General features: G+C 38.1%; 1 protein-coding gene across 1 annotated transcript in view; it reads right to left on the bottom strand.

Annotated features, from left to right (window-relative positions):
* NOTCH2 (notch receptor 2) overlaps positions 1–26,699 on the bottom strand; it is a 169,858-nt gene that overhangs the window by 120,353 nt on the left and 22,806 nt on the right. Inside the window, exon 2 of the mRNA XM_065905975.1 lies at positions 897–978. Within this exon, the coding sequence (XP_065762047.1) occupies positions 897–978 (82 nt within the window). The remainder of the gene's footprint in view (positions 1–896; positions 979–26,699) is intronic.

Here is a 26,699-nt window from a genome sequence, read left to right as displayed (position 1 = left end):
GTGTCCGATTCTCTGCAACCCCATGAACTGTAGCCACCAGGCTCTTCTGTCCATGGAATTTTCCAGGCAAGAAATACTGGAGTGGGCTGCCATTTCCTAACCCTAACCCTTATTCTTTTAAATCCACATAATGACCTTCATCCACAGCCCCTGCTCCCTACTCCATCCCTACAGGCAAGTGTGCATTTTCTTCTCTCACAGACTCTCCTTCAAAACTGGATATTTCACATTAGGAAAAAAAAAAAGTGTTACATGGCTATAATATTTACCTATGGTAGGCAGAATTAAAGTTAACATGCATTTGGTCTGACTTAAAAACAAGATCAGAGCTAACACATTGAGAATAGATTCTAATCTGAAAACTGAAATTTTCTTAACGATTAAACTGAAAAATGTTAAAGAATATACTCTCTGGGCTTCCCTGATGGTTCAGTGGGTAAAGAATCTGCTTGCAATGCAAGAGAGACACAGGAGACGTGGGTTTGATCCTTGGGTCAGGAAGATCCCCTAGCAGAGGAAATGGCAACCCATTCCAGTACTCTTGCCTGGAAAATCCCATGGACAGAGGGGCTTGGTGGGCTACAGCCCAAAGGGTCACAAAGAGTCAGACGTGACTAAGTGACTAAGCACACAGGCGCACACACACACACACACACACAAGCTACGCCCTGAAAGTCTTTATCATGATGAAAAAGATAAGGGTAAGACAGTAAGTTCTTATTAACCATTTATCTGACATCCAAATCCTCATCTTCCAAAAAACTACATCAGAAAAGTTAGTGAACCAGTAACATTTCACAGAGGTATTAAGTATAGGATAGTAGAGCCAAATTTTGCCCAATTTCCTACTGAGCAAAAATAAGATACATGAAAAAAAAAAACAGAGAAAAACTTACTTGCAGTATCCTGTACCATTGTGGTAGGTAACACATATTCCTTCATTTACACAGGGCTCATAGCCATCCCGACACTGCAATGCTAAAAATAAAAACAAATGCACATTAGAAATAAATCACTAATCATAACCCTTAGACATTAAAGAAACATCCAATTCAGATCATCTTTTTATCTTTCGGCTTCTGGGGTCATAAAGTAGAAAAGTTCATCCCAAGAGTCTCTTCCCATAGTAACTGCTCTGTGGTCTTGAGTGGCATTCTTAATTCTCTGTGATTCTATCTCTCTAGGCTGCTACATCCCTTTCCCAATGACACTATGAAAATTAAAGTTATGCTATCCAATCCATGATATTCCACAAGCATCTTGGGATTTGGACACTTCAGATAAACAATGTAAGGATTCATCAATGAATATTCAGGAAGACTGTAGATACTAGGTCACCATGATATCAATAAATTACTTAAGCCTTCACGTGAAGTTTCAAAACAGGCCACTTCAAGAAGTAAACAGAAACATCAATAATATTCATTCAATAAACTATATTTGAGAGCCTAATGTGTACTAGATGCTGTATTAGGATCCAGAAGAAAAGGCAGAAATAAAAAACATGGAGAAATAAATAAAACATAATCTCTAACTAACTTCAAGGGGCTCAAACAGAGATGGGGAGTAGACCATGAATAGAGCTTGTAGAAGAGGGGGGATATCAAAGTAAAGAAAATGAAAAGTTAATTTTATATATATATATAAATAAAATAATAATTCTCAAATTCTTGAATCCTCATTCCCGTAGTAAAAAGGCACTTCACCATCCTAATTCCCTCCCAAAGGAGACTGCTCAGAAATAAATAGCAAAAGCAGAAACTTTCACTGAGTTCAGCCGAAAGAGGAGGAAGTCTACCCAAAGGCTGCCACTTGTTTGCTGGATAGTTACAATACCCTGATCGTTTAGCTTTTAGAGTTAGAATTTTCATCACCAAAATGCTTATCAAGAATCCTAGTAACAATTAGAAAGGCAAGACAGAAAGAAACCTTGTCAAACAATAAAAACCAAAATGAAAGTCCATGAAACATTTTCTAGAAGATTATGAAGATATTCATCTCCTAGGATGGTTCATATAAAAATACCTGAAAGAAAAGAAAAAAAAAAACCTGAAAGCAAAATCGAGAAGGCCCTGGTTTTGAGTTTCCTCTGTGCTTATCACTCTATGAATAGAGTGTGCATATCACTCTATGAATAAATTACAACATTAGAGGCTCTAGGTCTGCCCTTCTGGGGCATACTAGCTTCTTCTCACAGCAGGGCCCATGCACAAGCTAGATATTAGAACAACTCCACTACTAGCAATTGCTGCATGAGAACCCTTTGCTTGTCCACTACTGTTAGCAACTGGTGAAAGTTTATAAAAATCTCATCTCTTAAGGTAATAATATTTTTTAAAACTAGTAACAATAGTTAACACACAGCAATATTGTTCTAAAGTACTTATATAGACTAATTAAATCTTCCCCACAACCCTAATGAAGTAGTTAATTTCATTAAACTCATTTCCACAGAAAGCATAAGTGACCTACCTATTGTCACAACCGTCAGTTAAAGGGCCAGGATTTGAACCTAGGGAGACTGGATCTCATGAGAGAGTCTGTCCTCTGAACACAGTAATATGCTGCTCCCTACTATGATACTTTTCTTCCCAAATTTGGCAGAATAGGTATTAATATACCCATATATTGGAAAGTGAAGGCCAAGGAGATTAAGAGACCACCTCATGGGGCATTCCACCCTAGCACTAGCTATGACACTGCAGGGCTTTACTGAGTCCAGCCCCATCTCCGTGACAGCTGTTGGGATCACACAAGCAGTCACTAGGTTGTAATCCGAACAGGCATATGCAGGAACAGGGTCATCTTGCTGTCCATATCCCACTTCCCTGTAGGGCTCAAATGCTCCCTCTTCCCACACTGATAAGCCCAATGCAACAACTATAATTAAAACAGTTAATGTCAGGTTATTTCCTCCATACCAAAGTTCTCGAACTGATTTTTTTATTCTCTTTAGACACTTTTATTAGTTTCAATGAGAACTTCCTGACTTTTTTTTTCCTATTTGCTTTTTTCTTTAAAAAAAAAAAAAAAGGCAGCCTCTCAGTAGGAAAGGAATGTCCTGCAGGCACAGAGCAAGCCACAGCTCTGTCCTCCCCCTGCAGGAATCCTGGTGCAGCAGAGGGAGTCACAAGTCCTGAAATCCTGTCCTCACCACAAATGAGCTACACCCCTGCAAGAAAAGCAGAACCTTGTGGGGGATCAATCTCCCAACCTGTAAACCAAATGGGGGTTAACTAAATACTCCTGCAGGGTCCCCTGTGACCCAACAGTGACAGCTCCCTCATTAACAGAACATGAGTGCCATGCCTGGTGCCTAGAGAGCTTTACCCAGGATATAAGAAGCCAGCCACCTGTGACTCAGAAAGCCATGGATGCAAAGGAAAAAAAAAATCTGTCTGTTCCTATTAAGTGTCCTGGCAAATCATTACACTGACAGGTTCAGAGAAATATAAACAACCTAAAGTCAATATGTGGCAATCAATATAGAAAATAACTTTACAGCATAGTCTCAGTGAACCAATCAAATTCAGTGACAAAAAGGAGGTGGGCTTACAAGGCTAATAATTAATGCTATGTGACTGATCTGCAGGATCACGCTACCTTGAACTTTTAACATTTATTAAGCCACAGTTCTGGGTGTTCATTGGAGGGACTGATGCTGAAGCTGAAACTCCAATGCTCTGGCCACCTCATGCGAAGAGTTGACTCATTGGAAAAGACCCTGATGCTGGGAGGGACTGGGGGCAGGAGGAGAAGGGGACGACAGAGGATGAGATGGCTGGATGGCATCACTGACTCGATGGACATGAGTTTGAGTGAACTCTGGGAGTTGGTGATGGACAGGGAGGCCTGGCGTGCTGCGATTCAAAGAGGGTTGCAAAGAGTCGGACACGACTGAGCGACTGAACTGAACTGAAGCCACAGTTATCAAACTGGTGTGTATCAGAATCATCTGGAGGGCTTGCTAAAACACAAACTGCCCAACTCCATTCCCACAGTTTTTGAGGGAATCAGTCTAAAGGGGGCCTGGGAATTTGGATTCCTAACAAATTCCCAGGTGATGCTAATTCTGCTAATTTGAGGAACCACACTTGGAGACAACAGCTATATTAAGGCATGATAGTCCACTTTAAGGAATCTCCCACGGCTGTATAATACATTGGAAGTCTTGGATGATGTACATGACAATATAGTGCCTGAATGAATGAATGACCAATAAAAAAAAAAGTAAAATTTGGACACTACTTTGTTCAGGGGCTATTTCTAAAAGAATACTGTAATTATTTGTCATAAAAACAGAAGTTAAAACTTTGATAACTCAAAACCATGATAGTGAGATTGTGAAAGACCTCATTTCAAAATTCAACTTACTGTTTCCCAATATAAAACAGTTAAAATTCATAAAATTTAAAGCAGCTTTATATCTGCAGAGTAGAAAGTGTTCAATCACACTAATCAAAGAAATGATGCTTAAAGTGTTGTTTTAAGAGACTCAGAAAAACTACTCACTCACAAAAGGAGTGACTTTTTCCAGAATTTTCATCTTAAGCTACAGATGTTACCCAATAACTACTGCTTGATAAATATCAATCTCATATACTGTGTATCTGTATGTGCATGCCCCTGCCCCGCAAAAGGGCAAAAACAAAAAGCAGTAAATTCCAATTTCATCACTCCATCACTTGGCAATGTGACACAACATTTAGATGCTAAATTTCACACATTTTCTTTTTTTTTTTTTTTAATTTTGTGGCTCTTGGGCTTTTCTCTAGTTGCAGTGCGAGGGCTTAGTCGCCCTGCCGCATGTGGAATCTTAGTACCCTGACCAGGGATCGAACCTACATCCCCCACATTGGAAGGTAGATTCTCAACCAGTGGACCACCAGTGAAGTCCCCACATTTTCTGTGTATTTGGGGACTAGTTTTCCAATATTCAGAAACATACAGAGGGAATTCCCTGGAGGCCAGCGGTTAGGACTCTGCACTTTCACCGCCCAGGGAATAGGTTCAATCCCTGGTCAGGGAACTAAGATCCTGAAAGCCACAAAAGCAAAAAGGAAAGGAAAGACAGGAAGGAAGGAAGAATGAAGAAACAAACATACTTACAGTGCATCTACTATCTGAGATACAGGCCATGATGTCAGAAAAATCATATTTTATTAGTCCCTGTCTACATGAACCTTATTTCTACTAGGCAAAGACATAAGAAATGAATAAATAAAGTTAACTCACAGTGGTAAGTGATAGATTCTATTGGAAGCAGAGCCCAGTTCTGGGATACAATATAACCAGGAAGGCCAGAGGTAGAGGGACCTACTTTAGATAGGGTGACTAGGGAAGGCCTCTCTCAGGTGATAAGACCAAGTATCATGATGATACAGGGAAAGAGTGATCCCGAAAAGAGGAAACCAAGTGTAAAAGCCCGAAGATGGAATGAGACTGGTATTCCATGTTTGTATGGCTAGAAAGTATTAAACAAAGGGGAGACTAACAGGAGATAGCAAGGAAGGTGGGCAGGGGTTAGACTACAGCTTCTACTTTAGGGTGAGCACAGACTACTGGGCTGCCCTAAGCAAGAAAAATAATACAACCAGATCTGTGTTTGAAAAACTCAGGACCATTAAATGCTCCAGTGTAATGAAGGGTTTTTTTTCCTTTCTGATAAAAACTTATGCAAGGTACTACTTTTTACACTAGGCTGAAGCTACCCATTTTTTCAGCTCCCCCCAAATGGTAAGGATTTTATTTTAATCACCTCTAACCTCCCAGAAGTATCACTTGCAACGTGTCCTTCCACCACTTGCCCGTCTACATATAGTGGCTTTCAGTTCTTATTCAATTCTCAGAAGTTATTCTCAGCTTGGCTTTAGAAGAACCAGCTGAAAGGTCGGTGCAGTTCCTTGGGTGGATACAGTGCCAAGCCTGGCACTTTTTCTTCCAGGGACAAGTCGCTTCTTAATTCTTCCAGTCTAAGCCCTCACCTGTGCCTTCAAGATCACAGCCCACAATGGGTCCAGCGTTACCAGGAACCGCTTTGAATGCAGCCTTTAGCTCAAATAGATCACCACGAACTCAGTTCCTTGCCTCCACTAGTATCTCAGCTTCCTCTTAATTGCTACTTCCCCTTTAGTATCTAAATTCTGCTCCTTCCTCCCAGCACAGCTCACCTCCTGCCCAGCCCAGAAAGCTTCCCCTGGACAGTTCTGTCCTCTCAGGCCAACCCCTACTCTTGTAACACTAATAACTCACTAATAAATGCTAAAAAGTTTAGCATTTAATTCTGTACTGTCTTCTAACTCTCTCAGCTTTTATACTTCTAAGTTTCTAGAGGATAGAAACTACTTCTCTTCTGTATAATTGAGGCAATCTAGTTCAGTGATTAAAGCATAAATGCTGCAATCAGGATCTCAGCTAGAATTCTAGCTCCCCCATTTACTATCTCTCATTCTCTTTGTGCTTTCATTTCTTACCAGAGCCCTGATAAGAATTAACTGAATTAATGCATTTTAAGAGCCTAGAACAATGTCTTACACATAGTAAGAACTCAAAAAAGGATTGCTCACACAGTAGGAGTCCTGCAATGCAGGGACACCCCAGTTTGATTCCTGGGTCAGGAAGATCCCCTGGAGAAGGGATTGGTTACCCACTCCAGTATTCTTGGACTTCCCTTGTGGCTCAGCTCGTAAAGAATCCGCCTGCAATGTGGGAAACCTGGGTTCAATACCTAGGTTGGGAAGATCCCCTGGAGAAGGGAAAGGCTACCCACTCCAGTATTCTAGCCTGGAGAATTCCATGGACTGTATAATCCAGGGGTGGCAAAGAGTTGGACACGACAGAGCGACTTTCACTTTGCTTACTTTCACATAGTAGGTACTTGAATTCTTTATAAATTGATTTCATGGTAAATCGTGGCTTTAGAGGAACTTCTTGCATCAGTCAGGCCCCACTTTACACAAACTGAGAAATCAAGAGTCCTAAGAAATTTAGGTCATATTATAAATAAATGGAATAAATGCTTTCCAGCTGTCACCAATAAAAGTCTAATAAAAGAGATACTAAACTGCTATCTAAAAAAAAAATCAGTCACTCATTGTTTTTTAAAAAAAAAAAAAGGTATAGCACTGCAAGCATAAGGAGAAGTAATTCATGAAAGGTAAAATAACACTATATATGAGCAAAAATGTCATTCAGGTTTAATATGATGCTTTTAATATTTGTTAAACAACTACTCTAGAGCACAGCCCATTACTAATCAATGCAAGAAAATCAAACGGAGAAAAAACAATTCCTATCCTCAGGGCCCACACAGTCTAGGGAAGTTAGGAGTAGGGACAGATAGAATATGACCTGCCCCAATGACTCTAAGATAAATAGGAATGAAATAAAAATTGCTTTTATTGTATACCTTTGGCAGGCCTTCTCTCAATATCAATTTCAGAATCACTCCAGAAAGAACCTTTAAGAAATACAACACAAACCTTCGTTGTTTAAGTATAACTCAGTCCAGACAAGGTTCTAGTATTTATTCATGTTTATCAGCCTCACTTGTATATAAATACAGCAAACAACAAAATAAACTGTCATTGATTTTAACCAGTTCCAGTACCTCAGGAATTTACCCATTTAGGGACAGACCTCAGGTATCCAACTTACTGGAATCGTCCTTAAAAATTTCTCTAGGCATTTACCTAAGTTTTTCCAAGGCTTTTCAGTATCATGTCAGGTACGTATCACTGGTCTAAAAGCCTCCCTTTGTTTTCGGAATCTCTAACATGAGTAATTAAGTCTGCACCCCAGCCAGTGTAATCTGAGCAGCCTTCAAATGTGTTTCACTTGTTGCATTAACATGTAATCGCTTTAAATTGGCATTACTTGCTGCTTTGTAGCCTCTTCAAATAAGCCTCTGTCTGCTGTCTGTCTCACATGATTTTTTTCCCCCCATATCCTGCTCCCTCTGTCTGCAGGATGGTATCTATTTGTGCTTTTATATCCACAGATGACTCAAAAGACATTTTACTGCCTTGAATGGCTGGGGTTCCTAAAATATGTGAAGAGGAGGTATAGAGGGCCCTTTTAATTTTCTTTTCAACATTTATGCAAATTTCAAGTGGCAGCATTTGAGAAAGATGAAGTCTCAGCTTACACCCTAGGACCTTGGCTCTGGCTGGCTGCTATTGCTTCAGGCACATGGTGTCTGGAAGAAGCTCAGTAAAATGAACAAAGCAAAGTTTTCTAAAATGACTGCTTGCATTATTACCAAAAATAGGAGAATTGAAGGCAGACAGGGAGACATTAGGGATTTGCAGTAAGTCTCACAGCACCCTGCAATTTCAAACAACAAAGCTTTCACTAAATTTTTCATTCCATTTTTTTGGGATCAAGCCATGAAAAAAAATCCAAACAAACAGAAGAAGTGCAGAAGCTTCAAATCCCAAGTAGTACATTTAAATAAAAACAAAGTGGAGAAACATCTGTCTTCCTCTTTGAAATCTGCCTTGATAAAAAGGCACATAAATGCAACAAGGGAGATACTAATTTTATTTCCCTGATATCATTTTGAGGATTTCTATGCCCCTTACAGGTATTATCTAATAGGACATTTGTTTTCTACTTAAGAGATACCAGACCCACAGAAATTGACTTAAGATATAATATTCATAGCAAAATATTTACACTTTTTAAAAACTGGTATGCCTTGATCCTAAAGGAAATCAACCCTGAATATTCACTGGAAGGATGGATGCTGAGGCTGAAACTCCAATACTTTGCGAAGTATTGACTTTGCGATACGACAGACACCTGATGCAAAGAACTGACTCACTGGGAAAGACCCTGATGTTGGGAAAGACTGAAGGCAGAAAAAGAAGGGGATGACGACAGACGATGAAATGGTTGGATGGCATCACCCACTCAATGGACATGAGTTTAAGCAAGCTTTGGGAATTGATGATGGACAGGGAAGCCTGGCATGCTACAGTCCATGGGGTCGCAAAGAGTTGGACACGACTGAGCGACTGAACTGAACTGATTGATTTGGTTTCCCAGGTGGCACAGTGGTAAAGAATCTGCCTGCCTGCCAAAGCAGGAGACACACAAGAGACTACAGGTTCAATTCCTGGGTCGGGAAGATCCCTTGGAGTAGGAAATGGCAACCTGCTCTAGTATTCTTGCCTGGAAAATTCCATGGACAGAGGAGCCCAGGGGTCCATGGGGTCACAAAGAGTCAGACACATTGAGCACACATTGTCTTGATTTAAGAAAATATAACCAACAAAAAACTGAATTTATAAATAAGGGTATTTTTTATATTATTTATAGCATTTTTGTTTTATAAAACATTCATCCCAGTGAGTTGATGAATCTTGAATAATCTTTGACTTTCCAGTTTTGTCCTATTTTATAATATTGGATTTATTGCAAAAACAAAATCCATTAACACTTGCTGTGCTATATTGATGTATGTATGCTACATGCTATGTTTTTTCCTTTTTCTTTTGTTTTGCTGTATTTTTTAAGATGCAGAAAAATTAATTTGTGAGTTAAATTTGAATTTCTTAGTTTGCAGGCGAAAATGGACTTACTCTTCCATATGAAATGCAAGATGTGAAAAGTACACATACACTTTTAATTCAGATGTCTTTGTATAACCAGAACCTAGAACAGTGCCTGGACCATAGGAGGTATATGCAATACTCGTAAGATATTCAATGAACTATCTATAACTCAGACAAAACTATTTAAAAACTCAATCATCAGTTTATGTGTCTCAAACATTCTAAAGCTCCAATTTTAATAAGTGTAGGGATACCGTGCTTAATAATTCTGATTTCATATTGTGTAAGAGTAGAAAAGTAAAAGAAGAAGGAGAAAAGGGTGCAAATTTTCTGACCTTTAACAGTGATGAAAAATTGAGAGAGATCTTCACAAATCTAAAACATCTTTGGAAGTTCCTGTCTTAAAATTTGCATGAATGAAGATACATCCTTGCCCATGAATCTTTCTTTTTTTTTCACCCATGAATCTTAAGCCATGTGTATTATGGTAAGAATTGATTTAAATGGTTTGAATAGAAACCAAATAATTTACATCTAAATGGCAAATGAAGAGAAACATAGTTATAAAAAATTCCAAGTGAATGCTAAGATAGCGTGTACCATTTTCCAGTACCATTTTCCCCACGAGTAGATTCACTGATTTGCACGTGTGCTAGGTCACTTCAGTCATGTGCGACTCTTTGCAACCCTGTGGACCATAGTCCGCTAGGCTCCTGTGTCCATGGGGGATTCTCCAGGCAAGAAAACTAGAGTAAGTTACCACGCCCTTCTCCAGGGGATCTTCCCAACTCAGGGATCGAACCACTGTCTCTTACACTTTCTGCATTGGCAGGTAGGTTCTTTACCACTAGCGCCATCTGGGAAGCCCAGATTCACTGATAAACATCCACAAACCAATAAGCACCAATATGGTTCAAAGTAGCTCCAATGTATTTCTTCACTGTAAGTATCCGTGTGCTGTGTTCAGTTGCTCAGTCATGTCCAACTCTTTGCGACCCCATTCTGTCCATGGAATTTTCCTGGCAAGAATACTGGAGCAGGTTGCCATTTCCTACTCCAGAAGATCTTCCCATCCCAGGTATTGAAACCACATCTCTTATGTCTGGCATTGGCAGGTGGATTCTTTCCCACTGGCACCATCCGGTATCTTTTTGTAAAGTGTCACTGACCAGAATAGTTAACAAGGTTTTCATGTCCAAAAGGGTCAGAATCTTGGTGTAATAAAACCCAACAGAGGGTAAGAAGTTATATCATATTTGGATTAAAATTATTCTCTACACAAAGGACTAAATATTTTTGCATTCCTTAGTGGCAAAAAAGGCCAATTGAGGTATAACTCCATTGTCTTATATCTTCTATTATCTTTCCTGTTCTATGGTCTCTATCTGTTCTGTTATCAGAGACAAATTCTGCCTGTCACCAATTTCCTGTACTTGCAGTAAACACTCCCATTTTAAAGTTTTTAAAAGACTATTTTGTTAAGCACAGTTCATTTTTCAAAAAGTCCTTAATTTTAAATACATGCTTCTAAGTACCCTTGATGGAAAAGAATTTTATAAATACATATAATCTTCTTGCTACCCACCCAAAAGAAACAAAGCATCCTTTTAGCTTAAATTGTTCAGAATGTTTTTCAAACAGAGTAGACAATTTCTACTGTTTGTTAATTTAGAGGTATATCCTAAAAAGAAAGAAATGAGGAACAAAATTATGTCAAAAATGAAATTTAAAAACCTAAATTGTATATGTTATTATATAAAATTATGGAAACTTCCCCAAACCAAATAGGGAAAACCCAGAGAACAGCTTCAGATTTCCCCATGGGCATCCTTCCTCACAGGAAGGATTTTTAAAAATCGTTGGTTGGCAGCAATAAATGTTACTCCCAAGAATCAAGTCACTGGAACACCATAATCAGTGTATTATGCTAATACATAATAGGAGGTCTGAATACTATAGAAAGTCCCATGAAATGTCCTGGAGTCAGAGCTTGCAGAGGCTAAATTCCTAACATTTGGGTTATTTCTCTATTATTATCTGGCTCACAGAGGCCCTATATCTACAGCCAAAACTAAACCCTATTCACCTGTGGACAATATTCAACTCAAAATTCCTTCACACATCACTGAGAATTGTCTAAACCCAAGAGTTCAGAAGGTCCTGAACCATAGGTTCATACCCAGAATATTCCAGATAAGCCCACAAACCAGCACTGCAAGGAAAATATCTAAATCTGGAGATAATAAGTGCATATAATTCCCATTTCCAGAGAACATGCCTGGGGCAACAATCTTGGAACAGGGACAGGTAACAGAAGGAAAATATAAAATCTTTATTAAATATCAAGGGGAAATGAAAACATGAAACATAGCCCCAAATTTCTACTTTTATTTAGTTTTATTTTCAGTCTCTCCCTTCTTCTGTCTCTTCAAACACAAATCTATGTCAACTCACAAACAAAACTTTGGCCCCACAATCAACAGGAAAGAATAATAATGCATGTTTAAAAATATTTGATGAAGAGCTGCTAATTTCAAAGTTTAATCAATTTCTCTGAAAAATCCTAATCCTTCAACTCCAAAAAACTTTCTTTTATTCATATTCTTTCTTTACTGTGTGTATAAGCAAGAATTTACCTCTAAGATTACTTAGATTTCTGTGGAGTCACACCAGGCATTTTAATAAAAACAGCCCAGGACACTAACAGTCACAATTTGGCCTGCAAGTGCTTGTGTCCATTCTTGCTCTTCTAATTGTTTCTGCAAGAGCCAGAAAGACAGCAAACACAAAATTTTGTACACAGGCTTATCTCATTGTACTGTATTTTCCTTTATTGCACTTTATTGCATTTTTACAAGCTGAAAGTATATGGCAACCCTGAATGGAACCAATCTGTCAGTGCCATTTTTCCAAAGGCTACTCCTCACTTCACATCTCTGTGCACCCTGAGACATATTTTGCTAATTCTCACAACATTTCAAGTTTTTTCATTATCATTTTATTTGTTATGATGATCTGTGATCAGTGATCTGATGTTACTATTTTAATTGTCTTGGAGTGCCATGTATTGTCCCCATATAAGACAGTGAACTTAATCAATAAATATGTGTGGTCTGACTACTTCACCAACCAGCCACTCTCTTATCTTTCTCCCTCTCCTTGGGTTTCTATATTTCCTGAGACATAAAAAAAAGTGACATTAGGTCAGTTAATAACTCTACAATGACCTTTAAGAGTTCAAGTGAAAGGAAGAGTCACACATCTAGCTTTATATCAAAAGCTAAAAATGATTAAGCTTAGTGAGGAAGGCAAGTTGAAAGCTGAGAGAGGCTGAAAGCTGAGCCTCCTGCACTAAATGCTTAGCCAAATTGTGAATGCAAAGGAAAAGTTCTTGAAGGACATTAAAAGTGCTGCTCCAGTGAATACATGAGGAATAAGAAAGTAAAATTGCCTTATTGCTGATATAGAGAAAGTTTCAGTGGTCTGGACAAGAACAAACCAGTCACAACACTCCCTTAAGTCAAAGCTTAATCCAGAACAAGGCCCTAGCTCTCTTCATTTCTATGAAGCCTGAGAGAAGTGATGAAGCTGCAGAAACAGCTAGCAGAGTCTAGCTAGCAGAGGTTGGTTCATGAGGTTTAAGGAAAGAAGTCATCTCCTTAACATAAAAACAGAGTGCTAAGTAGAAGCTGTCGCAAGTTATCCAGAAAATCTAGCTAAGAAAATTAATAAAAGTGCTTTTCAAAGTAGATGAAACATCCCTATATAGAAGATGCCCTCTACAACTTCCACAGTTAGAGAGAAGTCAATATCTGACTTCAGAGCTTCAAAAAACAGATTCTTCTGTTAGGGGCTAAAGTAGCTGCTAACTTTAAGTTGAATCCAATGTTTATTTACCACTCAAAAAATCCTAGGGCCATTAAAAATATGCTAAATCTACTCTGCCTATGCCCTATACATGGACCAAAGCCTAGATAAGAGTATATCTCTTTACAACATGGCTTACTGAATATTCTAAGTCCACCATTGAGACCTACTACTCAGATAAAGAGTCCTTTCAAAATAACACTGCTCATTGACAATTCATCTGAAGTTACCCTAGGGCTCTGATGGACATGTACTGTGAGATTAATGTTGTTTTCATGGCACCAACACAACATCCTTTCTGCAGCCCATGGGTCAATATGTAATTTTGATTTTCAAGTCTTACTATTTAAGAAATACAGTTTGTAAGGCTACAGCCACCTTAGATGGAGATTTCTCTGATGGATCTAGGCAAGGAAATTGAAAACCACCTAGGAAGGATTCATCATTTTTAAATATTATTGAGAACATTTGTGATTCATGGGAAAGAGGTCAAAATATCAACATTTAGGAGTTTGGAATAAACTGATTCAAACCCTCTTGGATGACTTTGGGAGGTTCAAGACTTCAGTGGAAGCCCTGCCCTCCAGCAAGCCAGTGCCAGCCCCAGAGCCCCCAGGTCACATGGTCAATTGCATGGGAACTCTAACCTGCCTTCAAGCTGGCCTACATCTACTGCATGAGACATGACCTTGCAGTCAGCCAGGCCAGGAACCAGTCCCACTAATCAGCCTGCACACAAGAGTTATCCCTGGTACAACAGTAGAGTGGACACGGCCTACATAGGCGATACCCTAGGATATATAGCTGCAGTGATCAGAGTAGAGCATGCTGTTGGGCCCAATAGCACATCTCTTACATAAGGCTACTTCTCTAAAATCAGGAAACATAACTGACCTACTTAACACAGAAAAATAAACATGGCAAATCGGGCAAAATGAGGAGACAGGGGATATGTTCCAAATGATGGAACAAGACAAAAATCTTAGAAGAAGAATTAAACAAAGGGGAGATAAGCAATCTACCCCAATAAAGAGCTCAAGGTAATGACCATAAAGATGCTCAGCAAGCTCCGGAGAAGAATGGATGAATACAATGAGAATTTCACAAAAAAAGTTACATAATATAAAGAAGAACCAAGCAGAGTTGAATACAACTGAAATAAAAAAATACAATAGAAGGAATCAACACTGGATTAGATGATACAAAGGAAAAGATAAGCAATCTGGAAGACAGAGTAGTGGAAATCACTGAAGGTAAAGAGAAAAAAGAATAAACAACTTCTAAAAATGCAGTTTAAGAGACCTCTGAGACAACATCAAGGATATTGATATTTGCATTACAGGCATCCCAGAAGAAAGAGAGAGAAGAGCACAGAACTTATCTGAAGATTGACAGCAGAAGACTTCCCTAAACTGAGGGTGGAAACAGACATCCAAGTATAGGAAGCAGAGAGTCCCCAAACAAAATGAACCCAAAGAGTTCACACCAAGATGCACCATAATTAAATGAAAAAAAAAAAAAAAAAAAGAATCTTAAAAGCAGGAAGAAAAAAGCAACTAATTAAATACAAGGAAACTCCCATAATACTATCAGCTGACTTTTCATCAGAAACTTTGCAGGCCAGAAGGGAGTGGCACAGTATATTCAAAGTGATGAAAGGGGAAAACCTACAACAAAGAACACTCTACCCAAAAAAATTATCATTCAGATTTGAAGGAGAGATAAAGAGTTTTACATATAAGCAAAGGCTGAAAGAGTTCAGCACCACTGAACAGGCTTTCTGGAGAAGGAAATGACAACCCACTCCAGTATCCTTGCCTGGAGAATTCCAAGGACAAAGGAGCCTGGTGGGATACAGTTCATGGAGTCACAAAGAGTCAGATACAACTGAGCAACTAACACACACAAATAGGCTTCACAGTATAAGGTTAAATGGACATCACCAAACAGGAAAAAGACCACTTAGTTGTGTAAAAATTATGTAAGAAAAAAATCTCACTGGTAAAGATAAAAATACAGTAAAGGTAGTAGATCAACCACTTATAAAGCTAGTATAAAGGTTGAAAGACAAAAGAAGTGAAATATATAGATATCTATGTTGTTGTATATGAGCCTCAGGGTAACCACAAACCAAAAATCTGTAATAGATGTACAACAAAAGAGAAAGGAGTTCAAATACAATACAAAAGATAGCTATCAAATTATAAGGGAAAAGAACAAAAAGAAATAGAAAAACAACCAGAAAACAATTTACAAAGGGCAATAAGTACATATTTATCAATAATTACTTTAAATGTAACTAAACACTCTAATAAAAGACACAGCGTAGCTGAATGGATGCAGAAGCAAGACCCATATATATGCTGACTACAAGAGATTCACTTCAGATCTAAAGACACACAGAGACTGAAAGTGAGAGAGTGGAAAAAGATATTCCACACAAATGTAAATGAAAAGAAAGTTGGGGTAGCAATACTTATATGAGATAAAACAGACTCTAAAGACTAACAAGAGACAAATTAGAACACTGCATAATGATAAAGGAAGCAATCTAAGAAGAAGGTATGACAACTGTAAACATGTGTGCACTTAGCAAAGAAGGACCTAAATACTTATGTAGGTACTAGGTCCTTATGTATTAGTCCTTGAAAATGAAAGTCACTCAGTCGTGTCCAACTCTTAGTGATCCCATGGCCTATACACTCCATGGAATTCTCCAGGCCAGAATACTGGATTGGGTAGCCTTTCCCTTCTCCAGGGAATCTTCCCAACCCAGGGATCGAACCCAGGTCTCCCACATTGCAGGCAGATTCTTTACCAGCTGAGCCACATTAGGTCCTTATGTATCTAGCAAATATTAACAAAGTGAGAAAAAGAGAGTAATACAATAATTGGGGACTTTTAACATTCCACTTACATCAATGCACAGATCACTAGACAGAAATGAGTAAGGAAATGCTGGCCTTAAATGACACATTATACCAATGGATTTAATAGATATATATAGAACACTTCATTCCAAAACAGCAGAATATAATTCATTCCAAGTGCCCACACTAAGAAAGATCACATGCTAGGCCATAAAACAAGTCTCAATAAATTTAAGAAAACTGAAATCATATCAAGCATCTTTTCTAACCATGATAGTATGAGACTAGAAATCAATTACAAAAAAAAAGACAGTAAGAAAGCATGCAAACACATGGTGTCTAAACAACATGCTACTAAACAATCAATTGGTTACTGAAAAAAATCAAAGAGAAAAATAAAAAAATACTGAGAGACAAATGAAAATGGAAACACAATGAGAAAAATCTATGAGATGCAGCAAAAACAGTTCAAAAAGGGAAGTTTACGGTAATACAACTCTACCTCAGAAAACAAGAAAAATTTCAAATAAACAATCTAACCTTATACTGAAAGGAACTAGAAAAAGAAGTACAAAATCTACAGTTAGTAGAGGGAAAGAAACAATAAAGATTAGAGTGAAAATAAATGAAATAGAAACTAAAAAACAACAGAAAAGATCAACAACACTAGGAGCTGAATCTTTGAAAAAATAAATAAAATGGATAAATCTTTAGCCAGACTCATCAAGAAAAATACTTAAATCACTAAAATCAAAAATGAAAAAGAAGTAACAACAAACACCACAGAAAAACAAAGAACCATAACATATTACCATAAGTAATTATGTCAATAAAATGGACAACCTAGAAAAAAATGGATAAATTCCTAAAACTGTACAATTTCCCAAAAATTGAATCAGGAAGTACAAAATATAGCCAGACTAATTACCAGAATTTAAAGTAAATCAGTAATTTAAAACTTCTCAACAAACAAAATTGAAGAATAGAAATCATATTATCATCTCAATAGGTGCAGAAAAAGTTTTAGACAAAATTCAACATTCATTTATGATAAAAGAAACTCTCAATAAATGAATACAGAAGGAACATACCTCAACATACTAAGGGCCATATATGACAAGCCCTCAGCTTAATGGTGAAAAGCTGAAAGCATTTATTCCAAGAGTAGGAACAAGACAAAGATGCCCACTCTTGCCATTTTTATTCAATATAAATAGTATTGGATGTTCTAGCTACAGTAATCAGACAAGAATAAATAAATAAATAAAAGGAATTAAAATAAATGTATAACTATCACTGTTTGCAGATACTGCTACATTATACTATATGTCTATATACTATACTATATATCATTGTTACATTATACTATATGTAGAAAATCCAAAGACACTACCAAAAAAAAGAAAAAAACTATTAGAATAAATTCAGTAAAGTTGAAGGATGCAAAATACAGAAAACTGTTGTAATTCCATACACTAATAATAATCGGAAAGAGAAATGAAGAAAACCATCTCATTTACAACTGTATCAAAAAGAATAAAACACCTAAGAATAATGCTAAAAGATAAAAGACTTGTACTGGGAAAACTATAAGACATTACTGAAAGGAACTAAAAATGACACCAACAAATGAAGAGATATACCATGCTCATGGATGTGAATCAATACTGTTTAAATGTCCTAACTGTAGAAAGAAATCTACAGACTCAAGGAAATACCTATCAAAATATCAGTGGTATTTTTCACAGAACCAGAATGAATAATCCTAAAAATTCTGTGTGGAACCACAAAAGACCCTCAATAGCCAAATAATCTTGAGAAAGATCAAAGATGGAGACATCATGTTCCCAAACTGAAACTATATTACAAACTGTAGCAATCAAAACAGTATGATATGGCACAAAAACAGATACACTGATCAAAGGAATAAAACAGAAAGCCCAGAAGTAAACCCACATTTATATAGTCAATTAAAAGGAGATAAGAATATACAATAGGGGAAAGATAGTCTCTTCAATAACTGCTGTTGGGAAAGCTAAACTGCCTGCAAAATAATCAAACTGGACTACTTTTTCACACAATATACAAAAATAAATTCAAACTAAATGAAAGACTTAAATGTAAGACCTGAAACCATAAAATTCCTAGAAGAAAACATGGGTAGTATGGTCTCTGTTACTGATCTCAGCAACATTTCTTTGGATTTGTTTCTTCAGGCAAGGGAAACAAAACAAAAACAAATGAATAAGACTATATCAAACTAAAATGCTTTTGCACAGCAAAGGAAACTATCAGCATAACAGAAAATGAAAGTGAAAGTCACTCAGCCATGTCCAACTCTTTGGGACCCCACAGACTATACAGTCCATGAAATTCTCCAGGCCAGAATACTGGAGTGGGTAGCCTTTCCCTTCTCCGGGGGATCATCCCAACCCAGGGATTGAACCCAGGCCTCACCATTGCAGGTGGATTCTTTACCAGCTGAGCCACAAGGGAAGCCCAAGAATACTGGAGTGGGTAGCCTATCCCTTCTCCAGCAGATCTTCTCAACCCAGGAATTGAACCGGGGTCTCCAGCATTGCAGGCGGATTCTTTACAAACTGAGCTATCAGGGAAGCCCAGAATAATAACAGAATAATACTCAAAATAATAATAATAACAACAGAATAATATTCAGCCATAAAAAAACTTACCATTTGCAAACAACATAGATGAATCTGGAGAGTAGTATGCTAAGTGAAATGTTAGAGAGAGAAAAATACTGTAAGATCTCACTTTATATATGGAATGTAAAACACAAAACAAAATGAACAGGCTCACAGATACAGAGAACAAACGGATGGTTGCCAGGGGAGAGAGTGTGATGAGGTAAAAGCAAAATAAGTGAAGGGGATTAAGAGGTATAAACATCCAGTTATAAAATAAATAAGGCACAGGAATATAACATAAGGAATATGGTAAATAACACTGCAAAAACTTTGTATGGGACATATGGTTACTAGACTTATCATGGTGACCATTCTATAATGTATGCAGATGTCAAATCTCTATGTATTAAACCTGAAACTAATAAAATATTGTATATTAACTATATTTCAATTTTTAAAAAGGACCTCAGTGGACAAAACAACTACATATGTGGTAGATATAACAAGAGAACTTTCATTAGGAGTAGAGCCTGAAGATGTGGTTATATTGATCAATTTCATGATAAAACTTTAACTTAAGCATACCATGATTATGATATGCTTCTTACAGATGAGCAAAGAAAGCAGTTTCCTGAGACAGAATCTACTCCTCGTGAAGATACTGTGAAGACTGTTGAAATGACAATGAAGGATTTAGAGTATTTTATTGAACTTAATTGATAAAGCAACAGCAGAGTTTCTTCTCTTCTCGACTGATTTCAATTTTGAAAAAAGTTCTACTGTGGGTCAAATGCTATCAAACAGAATTGAGTGATACAGAGAAATCATTCACAAAAAGAAAAGTCAATCAATGCAGCAAAATTCATTATCTTATTTTAAGAAATTGCTGCAACCATCCCAATCTTCAGCAACCACCACCCTGATCAGTCAGCAGCCACCAATATTGAGACAAGACTCTTCACCAGCAAAAAGATTACAATTTGATGAAGTTCTCAGATGGTGGTCAGCACTTTTAGCAACAAAGTATTTTTTAATTAAGCTATATATTTTTTTAAATAATGCTATTACACACATAGTAGACTACAGAATAGTGCAAATGTAACTTTTATATGCCCTGGGAATCCAAAAAATTCATGTAACTTGCTTTATTGGGATGGTCTGGTACTGAACTCACAATATCTCCAAGGTATATCTGTACATCAGTAAGTGACCATATCAAAATTTGTTTGTGTCTTCAAACAAGGGAAGGAAATCTAGGTTTCTCTATCTGCTGCAACATCTGATTTGGTGAAAGTTACATTGCCTTTAACAAAGGTTTTCTTGGTTCTAAAGAGGCTGACGAGTGCTCGGGCCTGGTGCACTGGGAGGACCCGGGGGAGTCGGGTGGAGAGGGAGGTGGGAGGGGGGATCGGGATGGGGGATACGTGTAACTCTATGGCTGATTCGTGTCAATGTATGACAAAACCCACTGAAATGTTGTGAAGTAAACGGCCTCCAACTAATAAAATAAAATTAAAAAAAAATAAAATAAAAAAAATAAAGAGGCTGAAAGACTCCCCTTGTCCCAGTTTCAATCCAGAGTTCTCAGAAAAAGAAAAAGCAATGATCTAAACTCCAATGTATTAAATTAAAATTTGAGGGGTAAATCCAGTAAGGGGTGTTGACTTTCTGGAGTTCAGTGCTTCCCCTACTCTCATAAATGAGTCATAAATTCCTAGAAGAATTTTTTTTTAAGCAGATGCCCTGGCCTACCACTCATTTCATCTGCTTTGCTGCACCCCTCCTGCCTGGCAGCCAAGGGAGTTCCAGCAAAGGAGAGAGACTCTGGACTGGGCAACACCTGCAGCTTGTCTGCTCCACCTAGCTTCAGCCCAGCGATGATGCCAGGCACAGGGAAAATGCTTGGAAAATCTTTGCCAGCCAAACTGTTGAAGGAGCAGGCCGGTCACTTTCTATCTCCCTCAAAGAGAACATAAACAAGTCCTTAATTTCCCACAAAAGAAGACAAAACTAAAATCTGCAAAATGATAGTTTGTTCTGGCTTTCTAAGGTCACAATGACCTGACAGAGGAGATATTTTAATCTCTTTGTTTATTGCTCTTAAAATGCTCTCCTCAATAAAAATTCATTCCACTTTGGGAACATGGGAGTGACACTCAGGTTGAACAAGAGAGATTTACAAAGGGAGTTTTACCAGTTATGCCACTCCAGGCCTAGTGGAAATGTCCTTCTCACCATCACCTCACCACATTAATAGGATTAAGTCTTTCGGGAAAACCAGCATTAAAGCAAGTAACCCTTAATTCAAGCACAGGCACAAAAGATTTAGTGAATGTAGTTATTAGTGTATTAGTATTTGCTGGTGATTAAATAACATCTCTCCTCCTCCCCACCAAAGCACACATTACCTCATCGAAAACATTAAAACCAAGGCATTGTAATCACTTTGGCAGTAAGCCTAAATATAAGTTACCACACAAAATCTCAAATACTCTAAGTTTTATACTAAAAACATCAAATGAGTCAAGTACCCTTTCCCTCAACGTAATCTGGCTTCAAAATTGTTAAGTAGAACAAGTTTATAAATTTAAGCACGTGAGCTTCCACCTCCCTCCACAGAAAATAACCCCAAACCATCAACCTTCCAAAGACACAATACCTTACCCCTCAAAGTATAACTCTAAAGAAGTGAATTTCAGAAACTGGCCAATTGTATCCTAATTAAGTTAGCTGGTCAGTGTCCTCCCCAGTAAAATGAGACTAACAAGCAACTGTTGCGGTACAGTCCACAAGATCACGAAGAGTCGGACAGGACTCAGCATCAACAGCAAGCACTTACAGATGGAGCTGGTACTGACTGGCAACACGGGCTTCCCTAGTGGCTCAGACTATAAAGAATCTGCCTGCAATTCAGGAAATCCAGGTTTGAACCCTGGGTCAGGAAGATGCCCTGGAGAAGGAAATGGCTACCCACTCCGGTATTCTTTCCTGGAGAATTCCATGGACAGAGGAGCCTGGCAGGCTATAGCCCATGGGGTCAGAAAGAGCTGGACACAACTGAGGAACTAACGCCTTCACCCAGGATTAACATCCCAACACAGGAATTTTCATCTTATTTCTACCTATGTCCTCCCACCCAAACCTACAAGCACTCTAAGGCCAATGTAAACACTGTGGCCAAACAAATCACAAAGTCAGCTCCCACCCTCAATTTCTCAGCCCTGAGAAGGCTGAATATACCCAGATCAACTGGCCAAAGATAATATATAATAAAAGAACCTTCCTACTTTACAAAACATTTTCATAAAAATGATCTCATTTGATCCCCAAAACAATCTTCTAAGTATGCAAATCATTATCAGCACCATTTTACAGAAGAGGAAACTGCAACTCAAAGAAATAAGGGACTTATTCAAAGTCATTCAACACAAGATGGCCAAACCAGGACTAAAATACAATTCTTTCACCTACTAGTTCGGCATCCTTTCACTCAGTACACCTGTTGCAATGCAGTCAGAAGAACTTGATACCCACAAAACCCTGCAAGCCTCTATCATGCACATGTGTGACTGTAACATTTTCATGTATATAAGCACCCACATACCAGCTACATATACAAAAAACACTCATGCCAAAGATCAGCTAATGACCACAGTCTTGTCATAAACAAAGGCAAGACTGAGTTCCCAGGGTAAGACAGGCCACCAATGTGGCCTTTCGGAACCACTCTTCATGCACATGCCCTAACAAGGACTGACATCTATTCACTAGTATCACTCCTACCTCCACAACAAAAGAAATTCACTTTTGAAAACTTGCCAACTCTAGGATTCAATATGCTACTATGTATTATTTCTTAGGAAAAAGACAAAACAAACTTCTCTATAAGAGAACAGGTGAAACTGTATAGAGTTCTTCCTTTGTAAAATTATAACCAGATGCCACTTCTTAACAATAGAGTAACATCACAGAAGCAAAGGGAAATTACAGAATCAGATCATAAGAATGATCACACCTTATCTTGATGAGTTTTACTTCTACAAATGATGACCCAATTAAAAGCAGGCAACCTATCATCATTTGATGAAACTACACATAATTCAAGTGATCAGAAATAAATTCCTTCAAAGAACACATGTGCGGTGAAGTTAATAAAAACTGAACCACTGAACAGGAAAAGTGTGGCCTGCTACTCAGAGAAGATGGGTAATAACTAATGTGGTAAACCAAGAATCCATGAGAGAGAGAATATTTTCCTCATCTGGTCTGCTTCTCTCTAACTAAAGATATCCACTGAGAGCAAAAAAAGACAAAAACTCACCTTCCCAAACCAAGAAATAAACTATTCAGACACATACCCATAGTGATATTGGATCCCACTTGAGAAAACCTCAGAAAGCTAAGAGCACTGTTTTTCCTTAAGACTAAAAATATAAGAGTCTTCTCTTCCAAAGCCAAAAGGATAAATTTCATTACTATAGTTCAATATTTTGTTCCATAAAATAGCACCTTACTTCATATCCATACCACTAAAGAACTGTAGGATATAATGACTTGGTAAAATAGGTTACTTTTCTGTTTCTCTTACTGTATTTTTTAAAGGATCTCTGACACCATATATACTAATACACCATATGCCAACCCTGGTCCATAAATTGGTGGAGAAATTAAAGTTTTAAACCAGAATTGGTCTATAACAAATAACATATTCTCTGTAAATAAGTGTTCCATCAAAATTCAGGAAATCTGATGACAAAATTCTAAGAAAAGGGGTTTTTTAAAAGGTTCAGGCAAAAGAGAACTAAACAGTTATAATTGAGAGAGGAAATGGGCAAGTTTTTTGTTGTTTTTTTTTCATCTAAGCCCTATTTCTGAAATACCAGCTCTTTGCTCAGCTGGAGGAAAACCACAGGACTTGGAATAACTCACTTAATGTACTATCCCTCCTTATGTTAAAATGACACTGTTGACTCACCCTCAGTAGGACATGTGCTTGGTTTAACTCGTTTTTCCAGTAACAGTAGTGAACTGAGCTGCTCTAATTTTGAAATGATTTGCATCCTCACAACTGAAATAATATTAGGAAATATCTGCATGTACATAATAAATGCCCCTGAGCTTGTCTGGCTCTGCTGTGTAGCCAGTGACTTTTATCTCTCTCTCTAATTTGCTCTATAGCATCTCTCCACAAATGACGACCAGTGTTATTCCTTTTTATTTTACTACAAAAATGGAGTTTCTTATTATCAACGTTAATTCTCACTGCATTTACTCAAAGTATCTTTGTCTTTGATAATCTTCACAGTCCTGAGCTTCCAAACTCTGAAATGAAATGAACTAATTTATTTTCTTTACTTCTAATTACAAATCTTGCACAACTGCAGGTAATATTGCAGAAGGCCTAAAACAAATCAACAACCCTTTCATGCAACCAGTAGTATTCAACAGCATTCCACAGGAAAGTGTGGCATATTCTCCATCCTACTGCTCTGTCATTTCTAACTGGCTTTCTAGTTAAGGCTGAAAGTATTGTTTAAAAAAATCAGCAAACATTTATGGAGCCTTAATATGAACTATGTGTGTGTGTGTGCTCAGTTGTGTTGGACTCTTTGCAGCCCCATGGACTGGAGCTCGCCAGGCTCCTTTGCCCGTTGAATTTTCCAGGCAAGAATACTGGAGTGGAGTGCCATTGCCTACTCTAGGGGATATTCTTTACCCAGGGATCAAACCCACGTCTCTTGCATCTCCAGCATTGGCCAGCGGATTCTTTACCACTAGCACCCCTGAAGAAGTCTCTATGGATTATGAAGCAGGTTAACAGCAACAGCAGTGAGGAGGGAAGCCTTAATTAATGACATCAAAGAAGGGTTTTGCACCAACACAGACCATAAAAAGGAAAATTCTTCATTCTCCTTAGATCAAAAACAGCAATCTTTCTTAAGGAGAAATTCAACCTATACCCTCCATCCTTATCTCTTCTACTCTGAAAACATAGCTTTTTAATTCAAAACTTCAAAAGCTATTTTGTAGAGAGACATTCAAATTACCAGGAGTGAAAAATAATCTACCTAATGAAAGAATCAATAGTTTTGACATTGAACTGTTCAGTTTTCAGTCTGGACCAGTGGTCTACAAAATCAGATCTGTATATCCCAGAGGTAGAAGAGGTACAAGACCATCCACTGGGGTACCAGAAGAACTTTTAGAATGTGGACATATTCACAATATAAACACATATAACTGAACTCTAAGATTAACATGTGCACATATGGTTTAATAGTTGTACAGGCATATAATTTATAAATATTTACTTACATGGAGGAGAGGGTCCATAGTCTAAAAAAAAAAAAGAAGTTTTTCTTGGGGCATACATTTTTTTTTAAGTTTGGAGGTTCCTCTACCCCAGCATTTCACAAACTAGGACACACATAGCCCTGGGGGGGATCACAGCATTTGGGGGAAAATGCAAAGAAACTAAATAAGCCTGGTACATGTTCCTGGTGTCTTTATTTCATTCACACTGGGGTAAGGAGAGTCACTCTTTTCTGTAATCAGGTGCTTCAGAAGACAAATCCAGTAAATATATCTTAGGATGAAAGGGGCCACAGAATGAAGACCTAAGCACCATGCCTGGCTCTCTACCATCTAAGTTGCCACTCACTTCACTCTTCCAGGCCTTTCAGGCTCCTTCTAGTTCTAATTTTATAATTCATGATTGAAGGTTTTCACCTCATCCTTACTTGCTTCTACATGTCATTCTTCTAACTGGAACGTGTTAGCCTCCCTTCCTACAAGGGGTGGCCTTGACTTTGCATTCCTTCCACTTCCATGGATTGTTTGCTCGAAGAGTTTGTAAGCACTCTCAAGTGATTTCCAAGTGTCCCCCAGTACTCCTGGACAGACTGTAGTAAGCTCCTTCATGCACAGTGCTGGGACAGCATTCTGCATGGGGGACCAATGTCTACCATCACCTGTTTATGCTGACAATCCACATCCCTGCCCCTGATGCAAATCAGTGATGCACTAATTTAAGTGGAAAAGTTACAGAAACCTAAATTATCCACCTACTAAAGGTAGGTGATCTGAAACCAGAAGATAAAGCTGAGATCATGCTCAGATAAGCTCAGCTATGAGAAGAATAGCTCTGAACTCAGCAGGAACAAAATGAGGAACTGGAGCCAGCATAGAGAAGTGTTAACTCATGCTGGTAGGATGTCCCTTCTCACTCAAAACAGCTGAGTTCATGACCCAGCCATGGCAACCCTGTCAAAATAATTACTACTGAAATTAGTTAATATATGAAACATGCTTACTGCCTGGCACTGTTAGTTAATATTATTATCCTCATTTCATTGAGTATACCAGAACTAACAGGAGAAATGTGAGAGCTTTATGTGCAGACTTCGGGGGCTCCATGGCAGAATTTTCACCTACCCAGAGGAGGCTGAGATTCAACTTCCCTTTTCAGATTTTGTCAACATCTCGGAAGGTTCCATGGCACATTTCCTATCACATGGAAAGATAAGGCCCAATTCCCAGGTAATACAGAGCACTTTTAAGGAGGCAGCATGGTGTGAGGGATACAGCAGTAGACAAAGAGCTGAAATGGGCTACCCAGGTGGCTCAGCAGTAAAGAATCCACCTACCAATGTAGGAGACATGGGTTTGATCCCTGGGTCAGGAAGATCCCCTGAAGTAGGAGTGGAAACCCACTCCAGTATTCTTGCCTGGAAAACTCCATAAACAGAGAAGCATGA

Source organism: Muntiacus reevesi, chromosome 1 (assembly GCF_963930625.1).
Source record: "Muntiacus reevesi chromosome 1, mMunRee1.1, whole genome shotgun sequence".
Classification (NCBI taxonomy): Eukaryota; Metazoa; Chordata; class Mammalia; order Artiodactyla; family Cervidae; genus Muntiacus; species Muntiacus reevesi.
This window is presented reverse-complemented; position numbering and strand designations above follow the sequence as displayed.